This window comes from Pseudopipra pipra, chromosome 16 (genome assembly GCF_036250125.1).
Source record: "Pseudopipra pipra isolate bDixPip1 chromosome 16, bDixPip1.hap1, whole genome shotgun sequence".
NCBI lineage: Eukaryota > Metazoa > Chordata > Aves > Passeriformes > Pipridae > Pseudopipra > Pseudopipra pipra.
The window spans coordinates 11,127,492-11,148,074 of record NC_087564.1 but is presented as its reverse complement, the minus strand read 5'-3'; the positions used below and the strand labels follow the sequence as shown (position 1 = coordinate 11,148,074).

The following is a 20,583-nucleotide window of genomic DNA, read 5'->3' as shown; positions in this document are numbered from 1 at the left end:
TGGATGTTCTGTCTACAAAATTGTGAACCTCTCCAAAGGTTGCTAGAGTTTAACTCCTGACAGGGCACTCTGCTTGCTTTGAGTTGTTGCTGAACTGAATGATGTCTTCGGATGTGATGCAACTCCAAGAGGAAATGCAAAGGGAGGGACAGAGGATGGCAACACTTATAGTTCTCCTTTAACCACCTGGACCACATCTTGCAATGTGTTTGTATTTGTATAGTATATGAAGATAACCTGTTTTCTTCATTACATTAAGTATCTTGATAAAGTTATGGGTATGGTTTATTATATAGATGGCAGCATTTGTTTGTTTAATTTCATTTTTAACTCAGTCATCATCTGTTAAATTACTGGAGCAATTCAATAATTGACTGCTACCACTACCCACCTCAGAATGAGCAAGCAAACCTATTTATTTCTGCCACAAATCCTTGCTTCTGATGTGTTTGTTGACCACTGATCAATAGGTACTGAATAAATGGGATTTTCTTGCTCATTCGAAACTGCAGGAAGTGAACCAGCATCTTCTCATTGCAGTTGTACCTTGAAATGGCTGTAAAATCTGACAGCTCCATTGGAACCTGGCTGTATCCCAGGCTGTTTGTTTCCTGGCTGTGCCTCAGGGTTTTTGATGGGCAGGAAGTTGGTGTCTGTGCTGAACAGTCAAACCCTGTGATTCAAGGAGTCACAGCTCCAGCAGCCAGAGAACATCAGCTGAAGGGAGAAACTAACTGAACCAGCAGCTCAACTAAGAGGATGAAGAACAGAGGGGAATTTCACTTTTGCACAAATCCCCTCAGTATGGTGAAAATGAGTCCTGTACACTGTAAGAGATTTATAAATTCCTATACTGGTTATCTATTGCCATTTTTTAAATATACTTGCTTATCTGCAAGAAAAAGATATTTGTCAAAATTGTAAATTTTTTTTATAATATCAAACACCTGAGTTCAGGCCTTTGGAAACAAAAATTATTTTTTCTGCCTTTACTAGACCCCTACTTCATTTTGAAATTAGAGGGAAATAATTGAAAGCCCATAACTGTGCAATGCATAGTGCTACTAAGGAGCATCAGATACCAAATGATCTGTGATAATTTAAGAGTTGGAAAGCTGAAGTTCATCATCCCTGTATGTAAAAGGTCGGGTACCCGTAGCAACGTTGTGTGTTTTACACTTATATTTATTACTTTACATATTTTTACACTTATATTTATTTTAAGCAGTGGTGTCTTCAGCCAGAGGCTGGAAAAAATGGGATCTCACAAGCTGCACATCCACTTGCTTCCACCTTCCTATCACTTCCTCTTTTTGCTGGCAGAAATGTTCACAGTACATCAAATTAAGAAACTGATTTGTTTTTAAAGTGACCTTTTTTAAGCAACAAAGAGGTAATTTTAACCCAAATGGGTTTTCAAGACCGTACAAACACTTGTGCCAACCCAAGGAAGAGGCGGGAGAAAATGGAGAGCGTGTCTTTTGGCAGCAGTACTAACTTATACAGCTTTAAGTTGTTGCTGAAACTATTACCTGAGATATTTATTCATAAGTGTAGAGAGTTCTTTAGAGCCTAAACAGAAGTACTTGGTTGTGTAATCTTTCGCTGTAAGCAAAATATACTGCATCTAATTTATGAGCATTTGTTCTGCTGCAGTCAGTATGTGACTATATTTCTGCCAGTAAGTTAACAATTTCTATTCTATATAATGTGGGTATTCCAGTGTAAGGCGGGAAAGGAAGAAATCAGAGCTCTGTGTAATGACATTAAGCTTTTAGGCTATAGACAGCTTAAATGGACTCACAGCTGCTTAACATATGCCCTCTGCCTGAACTCGCTTTATCACTTGGTATCTGACTTCTCTCAACATATGAAAAGTTGATGTGATTGATAGTCGGTCATACAATATTTGTCAGGGGGAACTGAATCATTATGTGTATAGATTCAGGAGGATAGAAAAATAAAGCTGAAAGGACAACAACAAAAACTGTTGACATTTTTTCCATTCATTAAGCTTTCCTAAAGCAACTCTTTTTGTTTGCTGGAGTTAGTGGTTGCTGGTTTTTCTAAGCAGCAATTGCTGAGTGATTTAGAGTACATCTCTGTTCTTTTGTTTGGATTTCATTTGCGAAACCATTTAGAGTTATAAAACTGTCAACTTAAGAACATTCTATATATTTTGCCAGCAAGGGCCTTGTGTATGCAGAGTTTATGCATTTCTCTCCATTTTGTGTGCTGTTTGAATCTCAGTGTATATCACTGTTCTTCTTTGGGCTGGTTGTAAGTCCCATGGCCTTCTTTAGAGCAGCAGAAATCTTCAAAGTAATTATGAAATTGCATCTCAGATTAGTCATTAGATAAACGAGTGTGTAAGATTTGCTAACCACAACATCTTGCCCTTGGCCAAGCCTAACCCAGCAGTGTAGTAATAGAAGGCTCTGCTGATGCTTGAAAACACATGAAATTTAGAAGCCCTGAACTGCAACTGGAATTGAATCCTGCACCTAAACATTAGAAAGCATTGACCAGAACTGTTAGTTATGTTAATTACAGTTGTTGAGCCACAGTAGGGTACCTTTCTGAACTCTCAGATGCCCTATAATAACTACCAGCTGGGAGTTGAAAAATGTTATGCAAACTCTGTAGAGTTTTGCTCACTGTTTCTCTCCTGCAGAATTCCTTTGGTGGCTCAGCTCAGCTTTACATTGCGTGGAAGCTGTAGGGCCGAGGTCCATCATCATTCTGCACAACTGTAATCTCTCATGGCCTTGCTGCTGGCCCTGTTTCATGTATTTCATGTATTTATTTCAGATTTTCTACTCCTGTTTTTCATAGGGTATGGCAGACTTAAGATATCAGGTACTTAAATTATATAAATGCGGATGTGACAAGTCTGTGACATATTGTTGTGCTGAACATGTGCCTGAAGGTTAGAAATTTCTAAGCAAAGTTCCACAGTGGGTTTAAATTTATGTTACTTTGGGCAAGTTCCAAAGTTTGACTTGAACTGCCAACATGAACCACACATCCTGTCGTGACAGTTGTCAAGAGAGTGTTTGATGAATCAGGTTATTATCTTTCATTTCCAGTTGTATCCCTGGTCTAGTCATAGTAAGATCTGATTTAGAAGTAAAAAAAAAAATTAAAAAAATATTGCAAACATTTTCAAAGCAAGGAAAAGGATGGACCATGCTCCTGTTTGTATCTTGAAAGTTGGAATCTGTCACGAATTTACACCTCTGCATTTGTTCCTGGGTGCCTGGTTGATTATGAACAGTGGGAGATAAGTCAGTGCTGGAAAACCACTCTGGAATTTTTGGAGTCAAAAGTTTTTAAGGGGCAATGACAGATTTTATGAAAGCATTAAATAACTGAAGAGTTCACTCAGCGAATCTGGAAGGATCTGTGCAGGAAGTACAGTGTTTTGTCTTTGCTATCTTGAAAGGTTTTGGTTTTCCTGGCTTCCCTAACTTTTCCGGTGTTCCCTGTTCTCCTTGACTTCACACTCCAGTAACCATGCTGCCTGCATCACTGGCAGGAGATCGTATCTCCATTTCTATCTTATGACCTTCCAAGACAATTTTAGCTCCCAGTACTCCAAGGGAAAGTATTAATTTTTTAAGAAAAGACAAGAATTAATGAGAAAATTTCTTCATCAAACTTGATTTTTTTCTGGTTTGCAGATCGCAGTTTTATTCAATGTGTTTTAGGAAACATACTGACTTTTAATTTAACCTTTAGCAGAGAAGTATCATATCTGCTTGCTCATTTCACATTCATAATAACGGATTGTCTCTGGTTAAGGTAGAATCCTTATTTTCACTTTGATTTTAGTTTAATTTTTCCATTTCAAAGTATGTTGTATTGCTCCCAGGTAAACAGAAATATGAAGATTTTCTGTTGCCATTCAAGAAAGAATTCTGACATCTTGGCTTTTATCCAGACTAGTTAAATTTTTTTTAATTTTGTTTTGGAGATCAGGATTTCCCTTGAGATGGACCTTCCATTTGCTGTTAATCTCTCTCTTCCTTTGCTCTCCTTTTCTTCTGCCAAGCACAAACTACTTCTCTTTCAGAGCTTTGCAGTCTAATCCCACTGTAGCCATTATCCCTGTGACTCTTGGTTCTCTAACAACTCAAACATTTACCTTTGACCATCTGCATTTTCTAATGACCATCTCCAGTGCCTTTTGCTGTTCTGCCCCTGTGTGCAATGAAGAAGTTCCTTGTTGTTCTTATCTTAAAACTTTCTTTTGATCCCTGAAAAATTACATGATAACAGAACAGATATGTGATAAACTTAATCCTCCTGTTAGTGGGTGGGTCCGTGCATTCTTGTATTTCACATGGTATTCCATCTGTAATTATCCACTCTATTTTGTACTTAACTTGAAAATTATGTAGGTAACTGCTGTTTTCTGTTGTGTTTGTCCTTTGTTTATCAAAGATGTAAAATGTAACTTTGGTAGGTAAAGCTTGGTTTTGAAACTATCATGAGTTGTAAATTCAACCCTTGTAAATTTTGGTATTTATTTTGTAAATATGTGTAAGCTACTTATTATTGAAATGTAGATTAATATAACTTTATTTTAGGATAACTTGCTAGATGCCCTAATTCCAAAATAAGCAAACACCGCCAACACCTTGTGTTGTGCTGCTTTTACAATGATATCTTTCAGTGTGGTCTGTTGGAATACAAACAGGTTTTATGGAACATTTTTTCTAAACAGTCAACAGGTTTTAATTTAGGTTCTTAAATCATAATTGTTTTTCAATTTTCTGCTCTGCCTCACAAACGCATAATGAGGGCACACCTGATGCTATAAAAACCAGATGTCATTTCAGTATTCCAGGGCTGTGTGATAAACTTGGAGAGCTTAAAAGTTGGTATCATAGATTTATAGTTATCGGGGAGCTCACAAGAGCAGAAAGCACGTAGAGCGTTGCTAAATAAACAGGATCTGGGAATGGATTGCACTTTATTTTCTGAGACTTTCAAAATGCTGAAATTATAGATGGAATTTCCTTAAGGAACTTTCAACAGGAGACCATTTCAAACTCCCAAACAATATATTCAAATTCTTTCTCCCTACCAGTCATGTTAAATGAGCCTGTGCAGTGCCACTTGCACTTGATCATGGTGATTTGAAGAGCAGCGAGCAGACCTGGAGGAAAATTAGATTGTGTAATTCATGCCAGCTCTTAGAAACTTTCCTCCTTTACCATTCTCCTTGAGACAAAACTTAAATAGGATGTTCAGTGGGAACTGAACTGTACCTGAGGTACAGTTTTACAGCACAGCTTTGTAGTACTTGTTTCTTTAAACAGGTTCAAATTCTGCATACCAGTGTTCAGTGGTGTATTAATGGAAATTATAAATATTTAGAAGAAGAATAATAATAAAGATTAATCGTCAAGGCCTAGGTCACCCATCTCTGATTATCACTAGACATAAAGTCAAATGCAGAAATCAGTAATCACATTCATTCCTTATTTTGTGTTAAGATGTCTCTCTTTTCACAACCAAAGTGAGGGTCCAATCCTCTGTCTCCCAAATCCTTTATCCCATTGTAAAGCAAAGCAAGTGGCAAGACATGAGCTGAGGTTGTTGATACCCTTGCTTGGTTGTCATGGTATGAAACTGCAGGACAGTTGAGGGGCTGTTTGTGTTTTGGGTGTTACTGTGGGTTTCTGTTTTAGGGTTGTTGAATCATGAAGTGATCACATTCTGCTAATGAAATGAATCCTGCCCACTCTCTTCTCTTGGATCTTGTTCACCACAAAGTGAAAATTGCATGTTCCTGCACACACGTGTGTGCAGTTGAGTGTATGTGAATGTAGGCATGTATGAAATGCATTCTGCTAGGTTTTAAAAAAGATCTTAGTATAGCAAACTAGCAGTGATGATAGTTTTATCTAATGAGAAATTGAATAAAAATTTTGTTGAGGTATATGTGGGAGAATATACAGAGGGTTTGAGATTAGAGTGTATCTACCTCAGGACATTCATTCCCTCTAGCCACGCATCCTGTTGAACTGTGGAGCTGAAGATAGTGACAACTTGTTGGTAAAGAGGTATCAAGTTTTTTACAGGTTTTGATGACTTTGTTGTTTCTAACAAAAATGTCTTCCTAAGTCAAATGCAAAGATTCCCATTTGAATTGTAAGGAAAACCACCTTTCTTAGGTATTGATAACCATTTATTTTTCATTTATTATTTTGTCTTCTGCTTCACTAGTCTTTCCAATAGATGGGAAAACTGTACCTTCTCCAGCTGTATGTTAATTACATTCCACTTTTGAGGCAGAATGGGTACATTGCAGAGGAGCTGTCAACTTGAAACTGAGCAAACTAAATATGCTCAGCTGAGTGAATCCAGCCCTGTGAATGTGAACCACTGGTGTAAATGAGAAAGGAGACACCTTGGAGCTTTACCATATTCAAGAAGTGTCAGATCGTGTTCATTTGAAAGGGATGGCAATGCTCTTTCTCCACCAGTGTAGGCATGAGTATTATGTTTCACCCAAGATGGGCTATCCAGGCGTTCAGCAGACTCTGATGTTTGCACCTTTATTGTTGAATTTCCACATTTTTTGAATAGCATTCAACTTGTTTTGTATAATACCAGATATTTCCCTTCATAAAATCTTAAATAGGTGAGATTAAACCAAAATATTTGTCCTTACACTTTTAAAATAATTTCATCTGCTTTGCTGACTGTTTCAAAACCTTGTGGACTGCTTTCAAACAGTTCTTTTACCAGCATTTGTTTCTGTAAGGACAATTGGCATGCACTATTAAGAACTCTTGACTGTGGTGAAGATGTGATTCACTGTTGAGGACAAAGTACTCCCAAAGACATGGGACTATCAAGACTAGTAGAAATGGGAGAAACTGGTTCCCATTAGTTCTATTCTGTTGTATCCAACTCAGCAAAGCAACATGAGATCCTTCCAGATCTCCATACTCTAAAGGGAGAGTTGGAAGGACTCTGTCACTGTGCAGGGAATCTGCTTTAATAACATTGACATGACTGAGGAAGCGTGATAAATCCTGCCTTGTGGTATGACTGCTACAATATCTGTATTTGATCAAAACTTCTGATTGAGAAAATACCTTTTTTTCTATATTGTGTGGTTGAAAAGAATATATTCCATTAACAGTAAATGCTGTGGAAACTCACACCACTTGGCTTCTGAAAAACACATCCCTTTGAACAAAAATATCCCACACTCTGCTTTAAAGATAATATTTATATTTCTGCTGAGGGAGTAATGGGGAGGAATATCACTTGAGCTTGAGAATGTCAGTACAAGTGATATGTGTTGTGTAAGACCCACCTAAGCTTTCCTTGTTTGAAATGTTAAAAAAAGACTTCAATGAGTTCTTCTGCATAAGGATAAATTTAGCTTCAAGAGCCATGCAAAACAGACTTGTTGATTGGTGTGGGAGTGACTGCTGTGATTCCCGAGCTATGAAGGGGCTATCATTTCTGCAAAGGATCTGTGCAGGGGAGGAAAACACAGAACTCGTTTTGAAAAATGAATAATGGGTCTGTGGCTATGACCAAAACCTCATATGGGGTCCTATTCTGTTATGAATCACAACTTTGCTTTTTTGTTGTAAATTGTTGTTCTTTAATTACATTTTGGCTATAATTTTGTGACTGTTTTGTGTGAAAAGTTCAAAACTGGATTAATAAATCCATGTAACAACTTATTACTATTTAAATACTGCCTCAGCTATTTTCGTAGATTTATTAGAACAGTTCATGCTTAAACTTACATCCTTTACTTTTGGTCATGGAAGTGTTCTCCAGGTCATCCTGTAAGTGTGTGAGTCATCCACTTCCATGTGTTGTGAAAATTATAAAATGACCCTTAAAAGGCGTGCATTTTCCAAGGAAAGAGCAACATTGCACCTGCAGAAATACATCTGCACTTGCTGTACTGAATTAGTGCATTCTGTCTGCTGGTACTGAAAGGGAGGAGATACTTGGAAGTCTCATCTTTCTACCTTCATAGTCAACCAGGCTTTTGTACCCTACAGGTTGGGGATCATGAGGTGCCAAATAAGTGGAAGTGGAGGCATCCAGTCCCTCCCCAGCCCTCTCTGGGACTGAGCTTGTGTGTTGCTGTCAACATCTAATGATGACCAGCATGGTTGGGACAAACACTGTTGCTCTTGCTCCACAGGCACCTATTTATTGTCTGTTCCAGTGAATTCCTGCCGCTGCTGGAAAAGAGATGTAGATATCATCATTTTTGCTTGCTTTGCAGAAGGCGGGCTTTGATTTCATCCTCTGAGCCTCACTGAAGTCTACATAAATCATCTGAAGCTGGCCAAAAACTTTGGAAGAATGTTGTGATCTACAGCTGTTATCTGTGCCTTTCCCATTTTTGTTAGGGATAAAACCTGCGTGCATTAGGGTAATGGCAGAGTATACATGTGCTGCATAAACCTGTGTCAGTCGTTCCTAAACAAGGTGCCAGAAATCCCCCTTGGCTGTATGAACAACCAATTGCAAAGTTCTTTTTGACAAAGCAATCAGCCTTGCCCCCGTGCATGCACGCTGCTGTAATTCGTGGTACACAGCAGCACATGGAACTCGGTGCAAGTATGTTCTGTATGTGGCTGCTATGGTGATTAAAATACATAAATAAAATAGATAAATATGGACCATATTAGAAATCCATTACTGGCGCTGTCTCAGATCACAGTCTGCTCCAGCGTGCGGTGTCAGCCGTGTTTCCTCGCTCCGAGCGGGCCCTCGTGGAGCGGGAGCTGCTGAGGGGGCTGCACCCGTGCAATGGCCCTGTCCTACCTTGTCAGCTCGCAAATTCAGCACAAAACCGGTAAACAAAGGGCTTTTGTGCACGGTTTATAGTTCAGCGAGGATTAGTGGCCTGACACGGTTTTCAGACGGGACAAGCTTAGCGTTAAGTCTCCCGAGGTTAACGAGGGCGGACGCGGGGCAGGCAGGGGAGGCTGGGGCAGGAAGGTCTCGCTCCGGTTTCGGGCGCGGTACAGAGAGTTTTTGATAAAAGCGGGTTCTGCTTACCTGGGTCGGTGTGTCGGTCACGTGTTCCCAATGTTCCAGCTGCCTTAGGATGTGGATGATCTCAGGCGCTTGCTCGCATTCCTCCCCGCAGCTCCAGAGGTCCCCTGCGCCGGGCTGGACATCCTAGCCTGTCCCTGGGCTCTGGCTGGATCAGATTCCTGCTTTTCCTCCCCCTCTCACCTTTTAGCATTCTCCGACCGTAAAATCCATCCCTTTCCTGAAATGCAGGACGATGCACTTGTCCAATGAAGTTTTTCTAGGCGAGATTCAAATTCCAAACAAGCCTTTCATTTCCTTCGCGCTGGGGGGAGAGCGAAGGCAGGGAGGCGAAGGAAAGTGCTCGCTTCCTTTAAATCCCCACCAGCGTCTTCCCAGCGCTGGAAGCAAAGTAGCTTGTCATGGTGATCTTCAGAGTTTAACTTTAGAGGGGGAGGGAGAAAGTGGAAAGCAAACTGAATGCTGTAGTGGAGATTTCTCTCTTCCCCCACTGGGCCCCTTGCCGACTGTTTTTATTGATTTCAATCACTGGAGGCTAGCTGGCTCTCAGAAGAAACACTGTGTAATGTGTTCTTTCCTGGCTTTCATTAAAGAAACTCAATGCAGTGCGGTCACGCTGCCGAGCTCGCCTGGCAACCTGCCTACACCCTGTGGTACCTCTTTCATTGGAGGAGATCGAGCTCGTGGTTTGGGGTTGGTTTATTTATTTTTTTTCTAATTCTCCAGCAAGGATTTCAAAACAGCCCCTGCTCTGCTTCTACCTCCTCTCGCAGCCCAAAGCCTTTTCAAGCTTCGGAAGAAATTGTCAGCACCCCTAAAGGGGACGACTTTGGTGGCAATGAAAACGCCGAGTGCTGCGACAGTCTCGTGCTCCTTCTATTAAAATTCCTCCGTGTTTCTGGGGAGGGGTTAAAAGGGCTGTGTGTGAGCCACAGGGATGTGGATACAAATGACTTCCAAGGGGTTTCCTTTTCTTTTCTTTTTCTCTCTTTTTTTTTTTTTTTTTTTTTTAATTCTGTCTTCTCTTGATTGGTTAACGTGGTTTAATTAAGGGTAAGGGAGTAAGCAAAATCCTCCAACAAATATGTGGAAATTCCTGGCAGCGCTGTAGTTGCAAATGAAGCAAAACTGCATTCCCTGAGCCTGCAGTTGTGGTGGTGTCTGAAATATTTCTGTTGCATTCAGGGCTGTGATAGCAGTGGAGAAAAATGAGAAATACAATATGATACTAATTTATGCCTTAGAACCTAATCTGCTACAGTAAGTACTTTATGGGAGCAAACAATCTATAAAGTGGAATTCAACAAGCTATGTTCTGTAAGTTGTGCATTCTATGTGCCTGTAAATGCTTTCATTTAATTTGGTAAATTGTTCAATTTCTTCTTATTCAGCAGTTGCTAATGATAACACTTTATGGGCTCTTCACAGTTTTCTGTAAATCTATGAGACATGCAAAGATCACATAGTTTTAAATTAAGCTGGGTTTCAAGCTAATCAAGGTGCATCTATTCTAAATTACAGCTGCAGATTTAGAATGCTACCTGATCACTTGTGCTCCTGAGATACTATAGCTGTGTACACAAGGAGGCTTTTTTTTTTTTTAAAAAAAAAGGCATCTACATGACCACAAAAAGAATCCTTTCCTGGAGCAGAAAGATAAAAAGCCTGTTCTTATTTAAATCTGGTTTCCTTCAGAACTTGTTTGAGGCTTCTCTGCCTGGGTTGAAACTACAGAAACCTTTCCAAATCAGCTTAATATAAATTATTCCCAGTGGTTTTGTTGCAAGGAGTTGAGATTCTAAAAACACCTAGCTTTTGTGAAAAATTTGTTATTTTTCTTTGAGCAGCACATAAATTTTAAAAAATCTTCCTCTGTAAGTGTGACAGACGTGATGTAAGGAGGAGTACTTCTACATATTGCTTTTCATTTAAAATTTGCTTTCTGCATGATAATGAAATTTCATGTGGCCTCTCTGGTCATACTTCTTTTCAAAAGGTTCTAGATGATAGAAAATAATTATTTAAATTCAGTATGGCCATGAACTGTTCTATGCAAATTCTCTAGCTGTAGTTGGAGCACAGCCTCGAATAGTAAATCATTTGTCAATCTTTCTTTTATGAACCTTGTGTGTAAGGGTTTGCCAGCCTTTCTTCTCTGTGGGTTTTGAACTGTGTTTATAGATTCTGCTTTTTGTTTTTAAGCCGGCAGATGGCCAGTTATTTATCAGGGTTCATATGTATTGTGTAAGGCAGGAACAGGACGTTTTGCATGCTGATATTGTTCACAGGGCATTTTTGGGGCAGGAGGCTACTCGTAAGCAGAAGCCATTATGTGACGGGTCGGTAGCTCTTGGTCAGCAAACAAAGCCCCTTTTGACATTTCTCTGTATTAAAAGTTATGAAATAACATGAGCTTCATGAACAAACAAGGTGATACAATGCTTCTACTATGAAATAAACCATATAATCTATTTCCCCTCCATTTTGAACTCTCTGGAGTTTAAAAATTTGACGCCCTTTTTATATGTTTGTCGCTGTTGTTTTTCCCTTTGAATTTCTGCTGTTGCTTGCTTTGCTGTTGTGCAGACTTGTGGTGCTGTGCTGGGAGGAAAGGATAAAAGTCTGTTGGTTTTGGAGGAGCTGGATTCACTGTTACTAATAAATAGTGAATTTGGTCTTGTGGCTTGGTCTGTGGTTACTGTTATAGGTTTGGCAGCAAAGCCAAACCCCTGATCAGGCAGAAAGTTCAGACCTACACAGGCGAATCATAAAGGCAACATTTAATGGACGAGTATTCAGTTGGTTGTGGCAGTTCTTCAGAGTTTCTGACTACATCAACTTTATTCTGTGCTGGCAGCAGGCAACCAGGGATGCAAATGTGGGAGGTTTGGATGTGGTGATGGGCGAGGAGGAGGAACAGAAGTCTTTAGGAGATGTGTTCAGTTCTACTCAGGTATGAGACAGTCAAGGACTTTTGTGTAACTATAAATCTGGAAACAAATTTAAAAATGCACTTAGTGCTCTGCTGAAAATACAACACAATTAGTGTGCTGTTAATCCCATCTGGGTGCTGCTTGCTCAGCTATTATGGTTCATAGTCCCCTGGCAGTACAAGCTTTTATGCAGGTGCAGTCCCTGAAAACCTACACCTATTTGGTTCTGCCACTCTTGCTGAAATAAAAAAGGGTCAGATACCTTCAAGAAAACCTGTACATCTTTCTGCTGGTTTTCTCTTGCAGTTCTACTTATTTTTCTCTGCTCTGAATTGCTTAGCAGGGCTACTCTACACTATTAAATGCTTCCCTTCAGTGTGAGCTGGCTCCCCATTTATGATGGGTAAGCTCATTTATAAAGACCACTTATAAAATGTTTCAAATTTGTGCAGTATTTCCAGATTGCAAAGAATGATGGAAAACTTTAACCGGTATCTAAAACTGCCACAGCTGAAGCCTCCGGATATTTTGAGGCAGATGTCTTAGACTATTTACAGCATATTGCTATATTTACACACAGTTCAGAAATTTGGAAACTGGCATTGATGAAAGGCACTGTATTGGCAGTCACAGCACTTTGCCTGCAGATGGACAGGGTACAGTATAAACTTTGGCAATTTGCTGGAAGATGCCCAACCTCACATCTCCGTAGCCCTGCACAGTTGACGTGGGTTTTTATGAGCATAAGTGTGAAAGATTTGGGAGTCTGCCTTTTACTCAAAATATGGCATCCAGTGGCAATATCCCTTTTAGCACCTTTCCAGGCCTTCTGGAAAGCTTCCAAGTGGAAGACTCCCACCTCCTTAATCACGAGAAAACACTGGCTCTCCTCTGAATGTCATTCATTCAAGTGTGCTGACCTGGCCTGACCTTGTTTAGATTGAGATCTAATGAGCCCAGGATCCAAGGTGGTGTGGTAGCTCTCAGCAGGCTTTGCAAATAAGCAAGTGTTGTGTTTTTCTGTGTGCATGTGTTTTAAATTTATCACGTCAATAAACAAGTGTCTCACACACTCAAATAGGGACTTTACAATGTTGTAGTTAAGACTAAATTGCAGCACTACAAATTGTGATGTCACTTTATAAATATAGAAGGAGACAACGTGGAATATTTATGACCTCAAAACAATGAAGTCCTGTTGGTTGGGTTTTTAAAATTTAAATAATGACATAACGCTAAAACTCTGAATCCAAATGGGTCACAAACTGGGAACACCTTTCAGAAGAACAGTCACACGAATGGTTTGGAGAAAGAGAAATTAAAAAATAAGGCTATTGATTTAAAGAGGTGCATCAATAAAGTAATAAATAATAAACACAGCCAGGATTTAAATTCCATAAAAGGTTTGGTTTTGTTTTCTTTCGAGTCCCAGGTTCGGGGGAAATATTTTTTATGTACAAATTGCGATAAAATTACCCTCAGCCTCAGTAGGTAGAATGCAGGTATTTTCTGAAGCACATAAGGCTTTCAAATTAAAAACCAGTCAAGGTTAGATTGTGTGACGACTAAATTAACCAAGTTGACATGGATGGATAAAAGTATAGTTGGAACCAGAGAAGTTGTTTGAGCTGTGAGGTTGTGAGGACTTTTCGTGGGGTGTGTGCTGGCAGTCCCAGACAGAAGCCTGATGAATCCAGTTTTCCTGGAATGATGCTGTGGGCCAGCAGAAGGTACCTCCAGCTGTAAACCCCAACTCTTTCAGGCTGGGACAGCCGCAGCCCTGCAGGAGAACAATGCTCTTGTGTCAGACAGCCCACGGCACGTCAGTCGTGATGCTGGAAACAAACGTTGTTAGGGCTCGGTATTTACGTTGGGACCTACAGGGAGGGAGCAACTTGTTTTGTTTTTAGTGGAGCGGTCGGGGAGAGGGATAAAAAGCTTTTTGATAATGCCAGGAATGTGGGGGGGGAAGGGGAGGCACCGAGATATGCATTTACTGTAAGTATGAAGAAGCAGAGGCCTCTTTATCAGAGCAGCTCTAATGATGTGCCACAGTCACTTTATTTGAAAGCTTCATGGCTCACAGAAAAGTAAACAAATTCATTACATTATTTTTAAAAGAAGATTAACTGTAGTGTGTCGTCTGTTGGACAGCTGCTGTAGTAATCTTTTACAAACACTTTATAAATGACCACCCTCAGTGTTTTCCAGGGCTTTGTGTGGCTGGACTGTTATTTTAGTAAGAACCAGGGTGGCTTTTCAAATGAAAACGTTGTTTCCTGTATAACAATTTAATTCTACCTTCACCCTAAATATTATTTTATTCTCAGCATGAACTATAAAATGCCTTCTATACAAATGCAACATATGTTGCTTTTTTTTTGGCATGTGTTTGCAATGAATGCTGGCATTTCAACAAAAGTAGCTAAAAAGTGTTTTGGACGAAAAAAAGCAAATCCTCTTTACTTCCATTTATTCTAATTTTTGCTTTCTTGCCCTTTCTTTGGTCTGTGAAAGCACAAATCTGAAAAGATGAGTCAGAGTAAACTTACATGGTAGGTGAATTGACTCTGAACAAATGTTTAGACCCCAGCAGGTGTCTTTGGCAAATAAAGATGTGTTCAGGTATTGTCTTGTTTAACATCCTTTGGTTGAATGTCAGCGAGAATAACCTTATTTAGCTCTTTGGGTGGATTTGTGTTTGAAAGCACTCAACTAACACAAATTGATATAACATTTAGGATTTGTGAGTTTATAATGTGCTTTTAACCAATCTTGCCATAAAACAGTTGATCTTGTGCATTCAAGTTTCAGTTATGGGTTCCTCAAATAGGTGAGGAGGGAGCAGAGAGAGGAGGAAGAGCATTTCTTTCTCACTCAGTTGGCCTCCATGGGTATCCCAGCCTCTAGCAGAGAGTACCTCTTTCAGACATACAGGAATCCCTGGAGTCAATCTCATCTTGCTGTGGAACAGTGTTTTATTTCTACACAGTGTAATCTCACACTGGATATGTGATAAACTCGATGTGTCTATTTAATGCTCTTCATCTGTACATGAAATATTTATTTTCATTTGGGATAAGCTGATGCATATATTTATGGAAATATGGTTTTAGATGTGAATAATTAATTGTCTGTCTACAAACCTAAAGAAATGCCAACCTTTGTGAGATACTTCTCTGTATGTGTTTATTGAAGATATTGAAGATATTGTGCATATGTTCCCTCAAGATTGCTAAAGTTTCTCCAAGTGGTCTTGGATGAAGATGGTAGTTGTCACATCTTCTCCCTTGGCATAATCGAGATGAAGCCTCTGTATGGCAGACACAGGTTTTCTCAGTCCGTGGAAGTGTGTGGCTACACAAAAAGCAGAAACAGAGAATCTCAGGGAAACCCTGCTGCTCCCACTGAAATGTGTGTATGCTAAAAAAAAAATCCAAACCCTCCTTCCACTATGAAACAGGCTCTGCTGTTTACATGCCCCCCTCAAGTTTGAGTGTGGGAGAACAAACAGCACGGAAAGTTTTAGATATGATGTTTAATACATAGCTAGAGGTGCTCAGGTACCTGAAGGTGCTCAGAACAGCATCATTATCTACAGAGGGCAGTTCGACAGATCTATGCAAGTGCAGCATTTGCAGTTCTGTGAACTGGGCAGAGCAGAGAGGCAGTGGAAGTACAGTGAACAGTAAAAACATGAATCCTGAAGCTTGTTTTTTGAATATTACCTGTGCCCTTTATTTGAATTTATGCACATTTCGTTCGCTTTCGTATGGAAATATAAACACTTTATTTAAATGTCGCTTATTTCAGGCAACAAAAGAAGAGGAAGAACTTATTGCAGAGGAAGAGCAAGAACTTACTCCAGAGGAAAAGAGGAAACTGGAAAGAAAATTAAAAAAAGAGCGCAAGAAGAAGGAGAAACAGCTGATGAGGGAAGCTGGAATCTCCATTAAAAAGGCGGCGCCCCAGAAGCCATCGGGATCTGAGCGGGCTCTGGCCTATTTAACCAGGTAAGAGCAGTAAAACCTCTGCAGGTGCTCCCTGCAGAGGGAATCTGTAAACCAGTAATCCAGAACAAGCTGCACCAAGTAATAGCACGTTAAAGGAAATTGCTGCAGTTTAGTACTAAGTTAATGTTTCATCTCAGTTGACACCCTGGAGGACAGTTGATCACCCCGTTGTATTTCTGTCACAGGAACAACAGAGAGAAGTGAAGTATGGTGCAAACATTTTACAGAAAGGCAGCTCCTGTCCTGAAGATATTATAGTTGCTATATGAATATCATGGGGTTAGCTGCACTTGGAGAGATGAAAGGCAGATTGCAGAAAAGATTGCAGAGAGAAAATGAGTTTTGTTTCTTGAGTGTGCTGTTCCAAGCAAAGGAGTTCCAGTTGTTCTCTTTATATAAGCAAATTCCATGGAATGGTTAAGCATTATGGAGTCTGAATTAAACCACCTGCATGATGTTTGGATATTTGTAAACTAAGATGGGATTATGCCACTATTTTAAGGTTAAGTGTGTACAATGCCTGATTTTTGCATACCAAAGTGTACAGCAAGTATAGTGGCTGATTTCAGATTGGAGGCAATTGCTTTATCTAGTTAGCACACTTATTTAGAAGTCTTAAAATTCCAGCACAAAGCAAAGTCTATGGTTAGACTAAAGAACTACAGGGAAGCATTCAGAGTACCCCACAGACAGTAAGAGGCCATGTATAAACAGGATGATGGTGTTTATTTTTTTCCAAACTGCAGAATACACCCTGTCTGTAAGACCTCCAGAAAGCTGGCATCTTACAAATAGTGGGTTACCACATGGAGTAATTCTAGGGTTGCATCTCTGGCCATGCTGAAAACTGAAGCATGCAGACTGTCTGAATTGTTACTTACCACTCGCAGTGGGGAGGGAGGAAATTAATTGCATTCCAGGCAGAGGGACATGTGCATTTTTGTTACATAACCCTCAGCACGCAGCGATAGCAAAATGACAATAATATTTTTGATCTGGAAAACAGCTGGAGTAGTTCACCACTGTTTTGAACTGAAATGGATTGACAGATAGCTTTGAACCATCTGCTCAGCCTGTACTCTGGTATGTGTGCTCTGCTAAGTGGTGGATCTCCAAATAAATGGATTTCAGGTTTGGAAAGCAAAGGAACAAGCCGTGGGTTTTTGCTTGTTATTGCACTGTTATCTGTATGGATTTTTATCTTGTTAGGTGAGAGAACACGAAATTATGTTTGAACTAATATTTGAACCAATTTGATTCTGTAGTTTCACTTAACCTGTACCAAATTACCTTGAAATAGAAGAATACCTGGTCTGTCAATGGTCTTATAATACAGAGTCTATGGACTGTCTGTACAGTAGTAGGTTGCGAGGGATTCTTTCATCAGCAGACAATTTGAATTTTGTGGACTTAACAGGGATAGTCATAACATGCTGAACTGCCAAGCAAACATAACCAGAGTCACTGTTCTAGCCCCAAATACAGCAGGACCATCTTGCACCATTGTAAGTTATAGAAAAACAGCTTAATCCTTTTACATCTCAGACTTCTTTTCAACCCAGTAAGACTGCAAAAAGAAACAACTGGATTTAAAGGAATCACAGAAGTAATATATTAGCTGAGGAAGGGGAACAGAAATCCAGTTTCTGGAAGTCCCTTGCAAACCCTCCAGCAACACCAGTGGGTCAAGGATTTCAGTCTGTGTGCTTTTGCAGGGCTTCAAGCATGAATAATATGTGTGAGGATAAGTAAATCTTGTAGATGCAAGAGATTAATATAATTGGAAGTAAACAAAAGGGTGCTGTGGATTTGTGTTTTGCTCCACCTACAATAAAAGGCTTACATGACATAAGGGTTGGTAAGTGGAGTGACATCTTAACTCCTTAATGACATGTAAAGCTCCTGTAGGACAGGTGGAACTTGAAGTACCATGTGATGACTGAAACTGTCATTTTTATTGATTGAGGGACTCTTTGCAGTGTGAGAGCACAGCTGTATGAGGCACGAGGTGACTTTCACAAAGCCGTGCCTCGTGCTGTTAGTTGATGGGAGTTAATGAAGGAGAGCATTGATGAGAGGGATTAAGGAACACAGTGTGCAGGGAGCAGGGCTGCTCATCACATCCTGCCCTTCCTGACGCTTTCAGAGCAGCCCTGCAGCAGTGGAGCCAGGTTCCAAGTGATGCAATGCTGGACTCAGGCACGTGGGTGACGTTGGCAGCGCTGCCGATGTGTGCTCCTGCTGCTGGGGGTCTGTGCTGTGGGCACAGTGTGCTACAAGCTGAGCTCTCCAGTTTCTTTATTTGAGACTGGAAAACAAATGGTCCTTGATGTTTTCCAGTCTCCAGAGGAATCAAATTATAATTTTATTGGAGGGCCATCCTAGCAATTGAGAGAGGCTTTTTTCACCATGCACATGGCTTGGCCACATGTGACAGCAGCTGATGCCAACTCGCAAGCTGCAGCCCCCACCTACTAAACCTGAGGTGCTGAAGGGTTTCCCCTGTGAGGTGGTGACAGTCATAGCCCAGGCTTTTGAGCTGCTTGCCCAGTTAACAAGACCAGGACAAGCATGGCCAGGTTTTGCACTCCTGATGGAGGAGAAGCAGCCAAATGACTTCTGGCTTTTTTCCTCTCTCGCTTTCAGTTGGCCTGGGAGAAAAGGAATGGGGGAAGAAAAGAAGTCTTTGCTTCAGCAATTTTTGTCTCACCTTTTCCCTCGATGAGATAATCTCAGGTGGTTCCCAAGGCAGTTCTGTCCAAGGAGCAGTCAAAATGTCTGTGGAAACAGAGGAAAGTTACTGCCATCAGACTCCCCAGCTTGGTGAGGGAGGAGACAGGAACAGTAATAGAGCTGAAGATATATAGAGGATTAAAAATAGGGAGCTGAAGCAGAAAGGTTATAAAACTCTGGAAAGGAAAAAAAGAGAATGTGAAATAATGAAAAAACCCAGAGTGGTACTGAGCAGAAGAGAGAAATAACTTGTAAAATTACTGCAGAGGAATAGGGAAAAGCAGGAGTGAGGAAGTGTTAGTGGTTGAATAAACTGCTGAAATCTCTTCCTTTTAATGATGACATGCCTTGTTTCGTTATGATGGCAAGTGATGATTCAGATTTAAAGCCAAGATTAGAATGTCTCATTACTGTGATTCTTGGAAAATCTTGAAAAATTCATCCTTTTCTGAGCATTAAGCGACTTCAAGTGAAAAGATGTTGCAATTCATGAGAATGGTAATTAGATTTAATTATAACCTAACTGACCTTCTGTGGTGTTAAAATGTTGGCAGAACTTGTTTGTCTTGGCAAGCCACTCTCTCGTAGAAGCTGCTGTTCTTGTGTTTGGCTTACAAAGTTCATTGCTGTATGGATCTGCACATATGGTTTTCTCCATCACCCATCAAAGGAGTAGACAGAGATCTGAAAAGATCTCATTGAAAGTATGTGGAATTACAAGATTGATATCATCTGAAGTAGAAGTAATAGATAATATCATTATGTGGATATTGCTGTGAATTATCCAAGCCTTTCAATACTATTTAAAATATTAAAATTTTTAATGTGTTCGAATTTAAAAAATAAGGTGTTGGAGTACATGTTTTTAATGATTTGTATTATAGTAGTAATATATGTCACCAGAGTGTTTCCCGAGGCTTTTTGCTTTTCTTTATAGATCTTACTTTCCTCATCCTTGAATTTAAATTTAGGTGAGATCCAGAGATCCCTTTAAAATAAAAAGATGCTTTTACAATAATACAAACCAAGGGCACGTCACAGAAACACGAAAGTGCGAGGCAGCCAGAATTCCCCGTGGCGTGGGGAAATCTTCTGACTCTGCAGAACCCAAGGTGGTTTTTGCTGAGCATGGTGGCAGCTCTGCTGACAGCCCTGGACAACCCTGGGCGGCTGTTTATCCGCTGGGTTTGCAGGATGGAAACAGATCCCAGTCCTCCGTCCAACTTTATTAGAAACAGTGCCAAGCATGGGAGGTTCGAAAGCTGAAACGTTGTTCTTCCTTTCCAAGAATACAGAAGTCTGAGGGGTGTTGCTGGAAGCATTTATTTTGATACTTTCGTGTTTTTAAATATATATCATGTATTATGTAGATACATAAATAGACCTAACACCTAGAAAGTATATCAGGTTTCTACTCCTGCTGGAGCAGAGGCCATGTGGAGAAGGGCATTAAGAGGTACCTTAGTGCTTGCTCAGAATTCACATATAAGGAGGTTTCTGAGTTTTCAAGGAACCAAGAGAGGCTTGTCCTGGGCTGTAAAGTGGGCAGCAACATTTGAGATTTGTGGCCAAACAGCTGAGATGACAGTGGCCCTTCAGGAAATCACAAACCATTCATCCTACCCCACTGGGGGCGGGGGACTCCATTGGCAGAACTTCTGTGCAAACACAACCACGCTCATTAATGTTGAAAACCAGCTTCTAATTTTAAGTACTTCAAGTGGGCTTTTGTCAGATTTCGTTTGCTTTGTTCATCCATAACATTTTGAAGGTGTTTTTCTTCTCACAGGTAGAGTACTTTTTTAGCCATGGTTAGTGATGTTCGATTTTGAAGATTTATTTAAGAC

The 20,583-nt window shown here is 40.2% G+C and overlaps 2 protein-coding genes across 13 annotated transcripts in view; one reads left to right on the top strand and one right to left on the bottom strand.

Moving 5' to 3' along the window:
* Positions 1-9,199, bottom strand: part of GPR146 (G protein-coupled receptor 146) — a 49,713-nt gene extending 40,514 nt beyond the window's left edge. Inside the window, exon 1 of the mRNA XM_064673103.1 lies at positions 9,061-9,199. The gene's annotated coding sequence lies outside the window, so the exon portion shown is untranslated. The remainder of the gene's footprint in view (positions 1-9,060) is intronic.
* The window catches only part of C16H7orf50 (chromosome 16 C7orf50 homolog), a 123,011-nt gene that overhangs the window by 83,328 nt on the left and 19,100 nt on the right, over positions 1-20,583 (top strand). For 4 of the 12 annotated variants that reach the window (XM_064673113.1, XM_064673114.1, XM_064673112.1 and 1 more), the window contains exons 3-4: positions 11,915-12,010; positions 15,804-16,003. In XM_064673113.1, the coding sequence (XP_064529183.1) occupies positions 11,915-12,010; positions 15,804-16,003 (296 nt within the window). Of the gene's footprint in view, positions 1-8,671; positions 8,855-9,638; positions 9,751-9,817; positions 9,920-11,914; positions 12,011-15,803; positions 16,004-20,583 lie in introns of those variants that run through there. The other 8 variants (XM_064673116.1, XM_064673123.1, XM_064673122.1 and 5 more) reach the window with 6 other exon arrangements.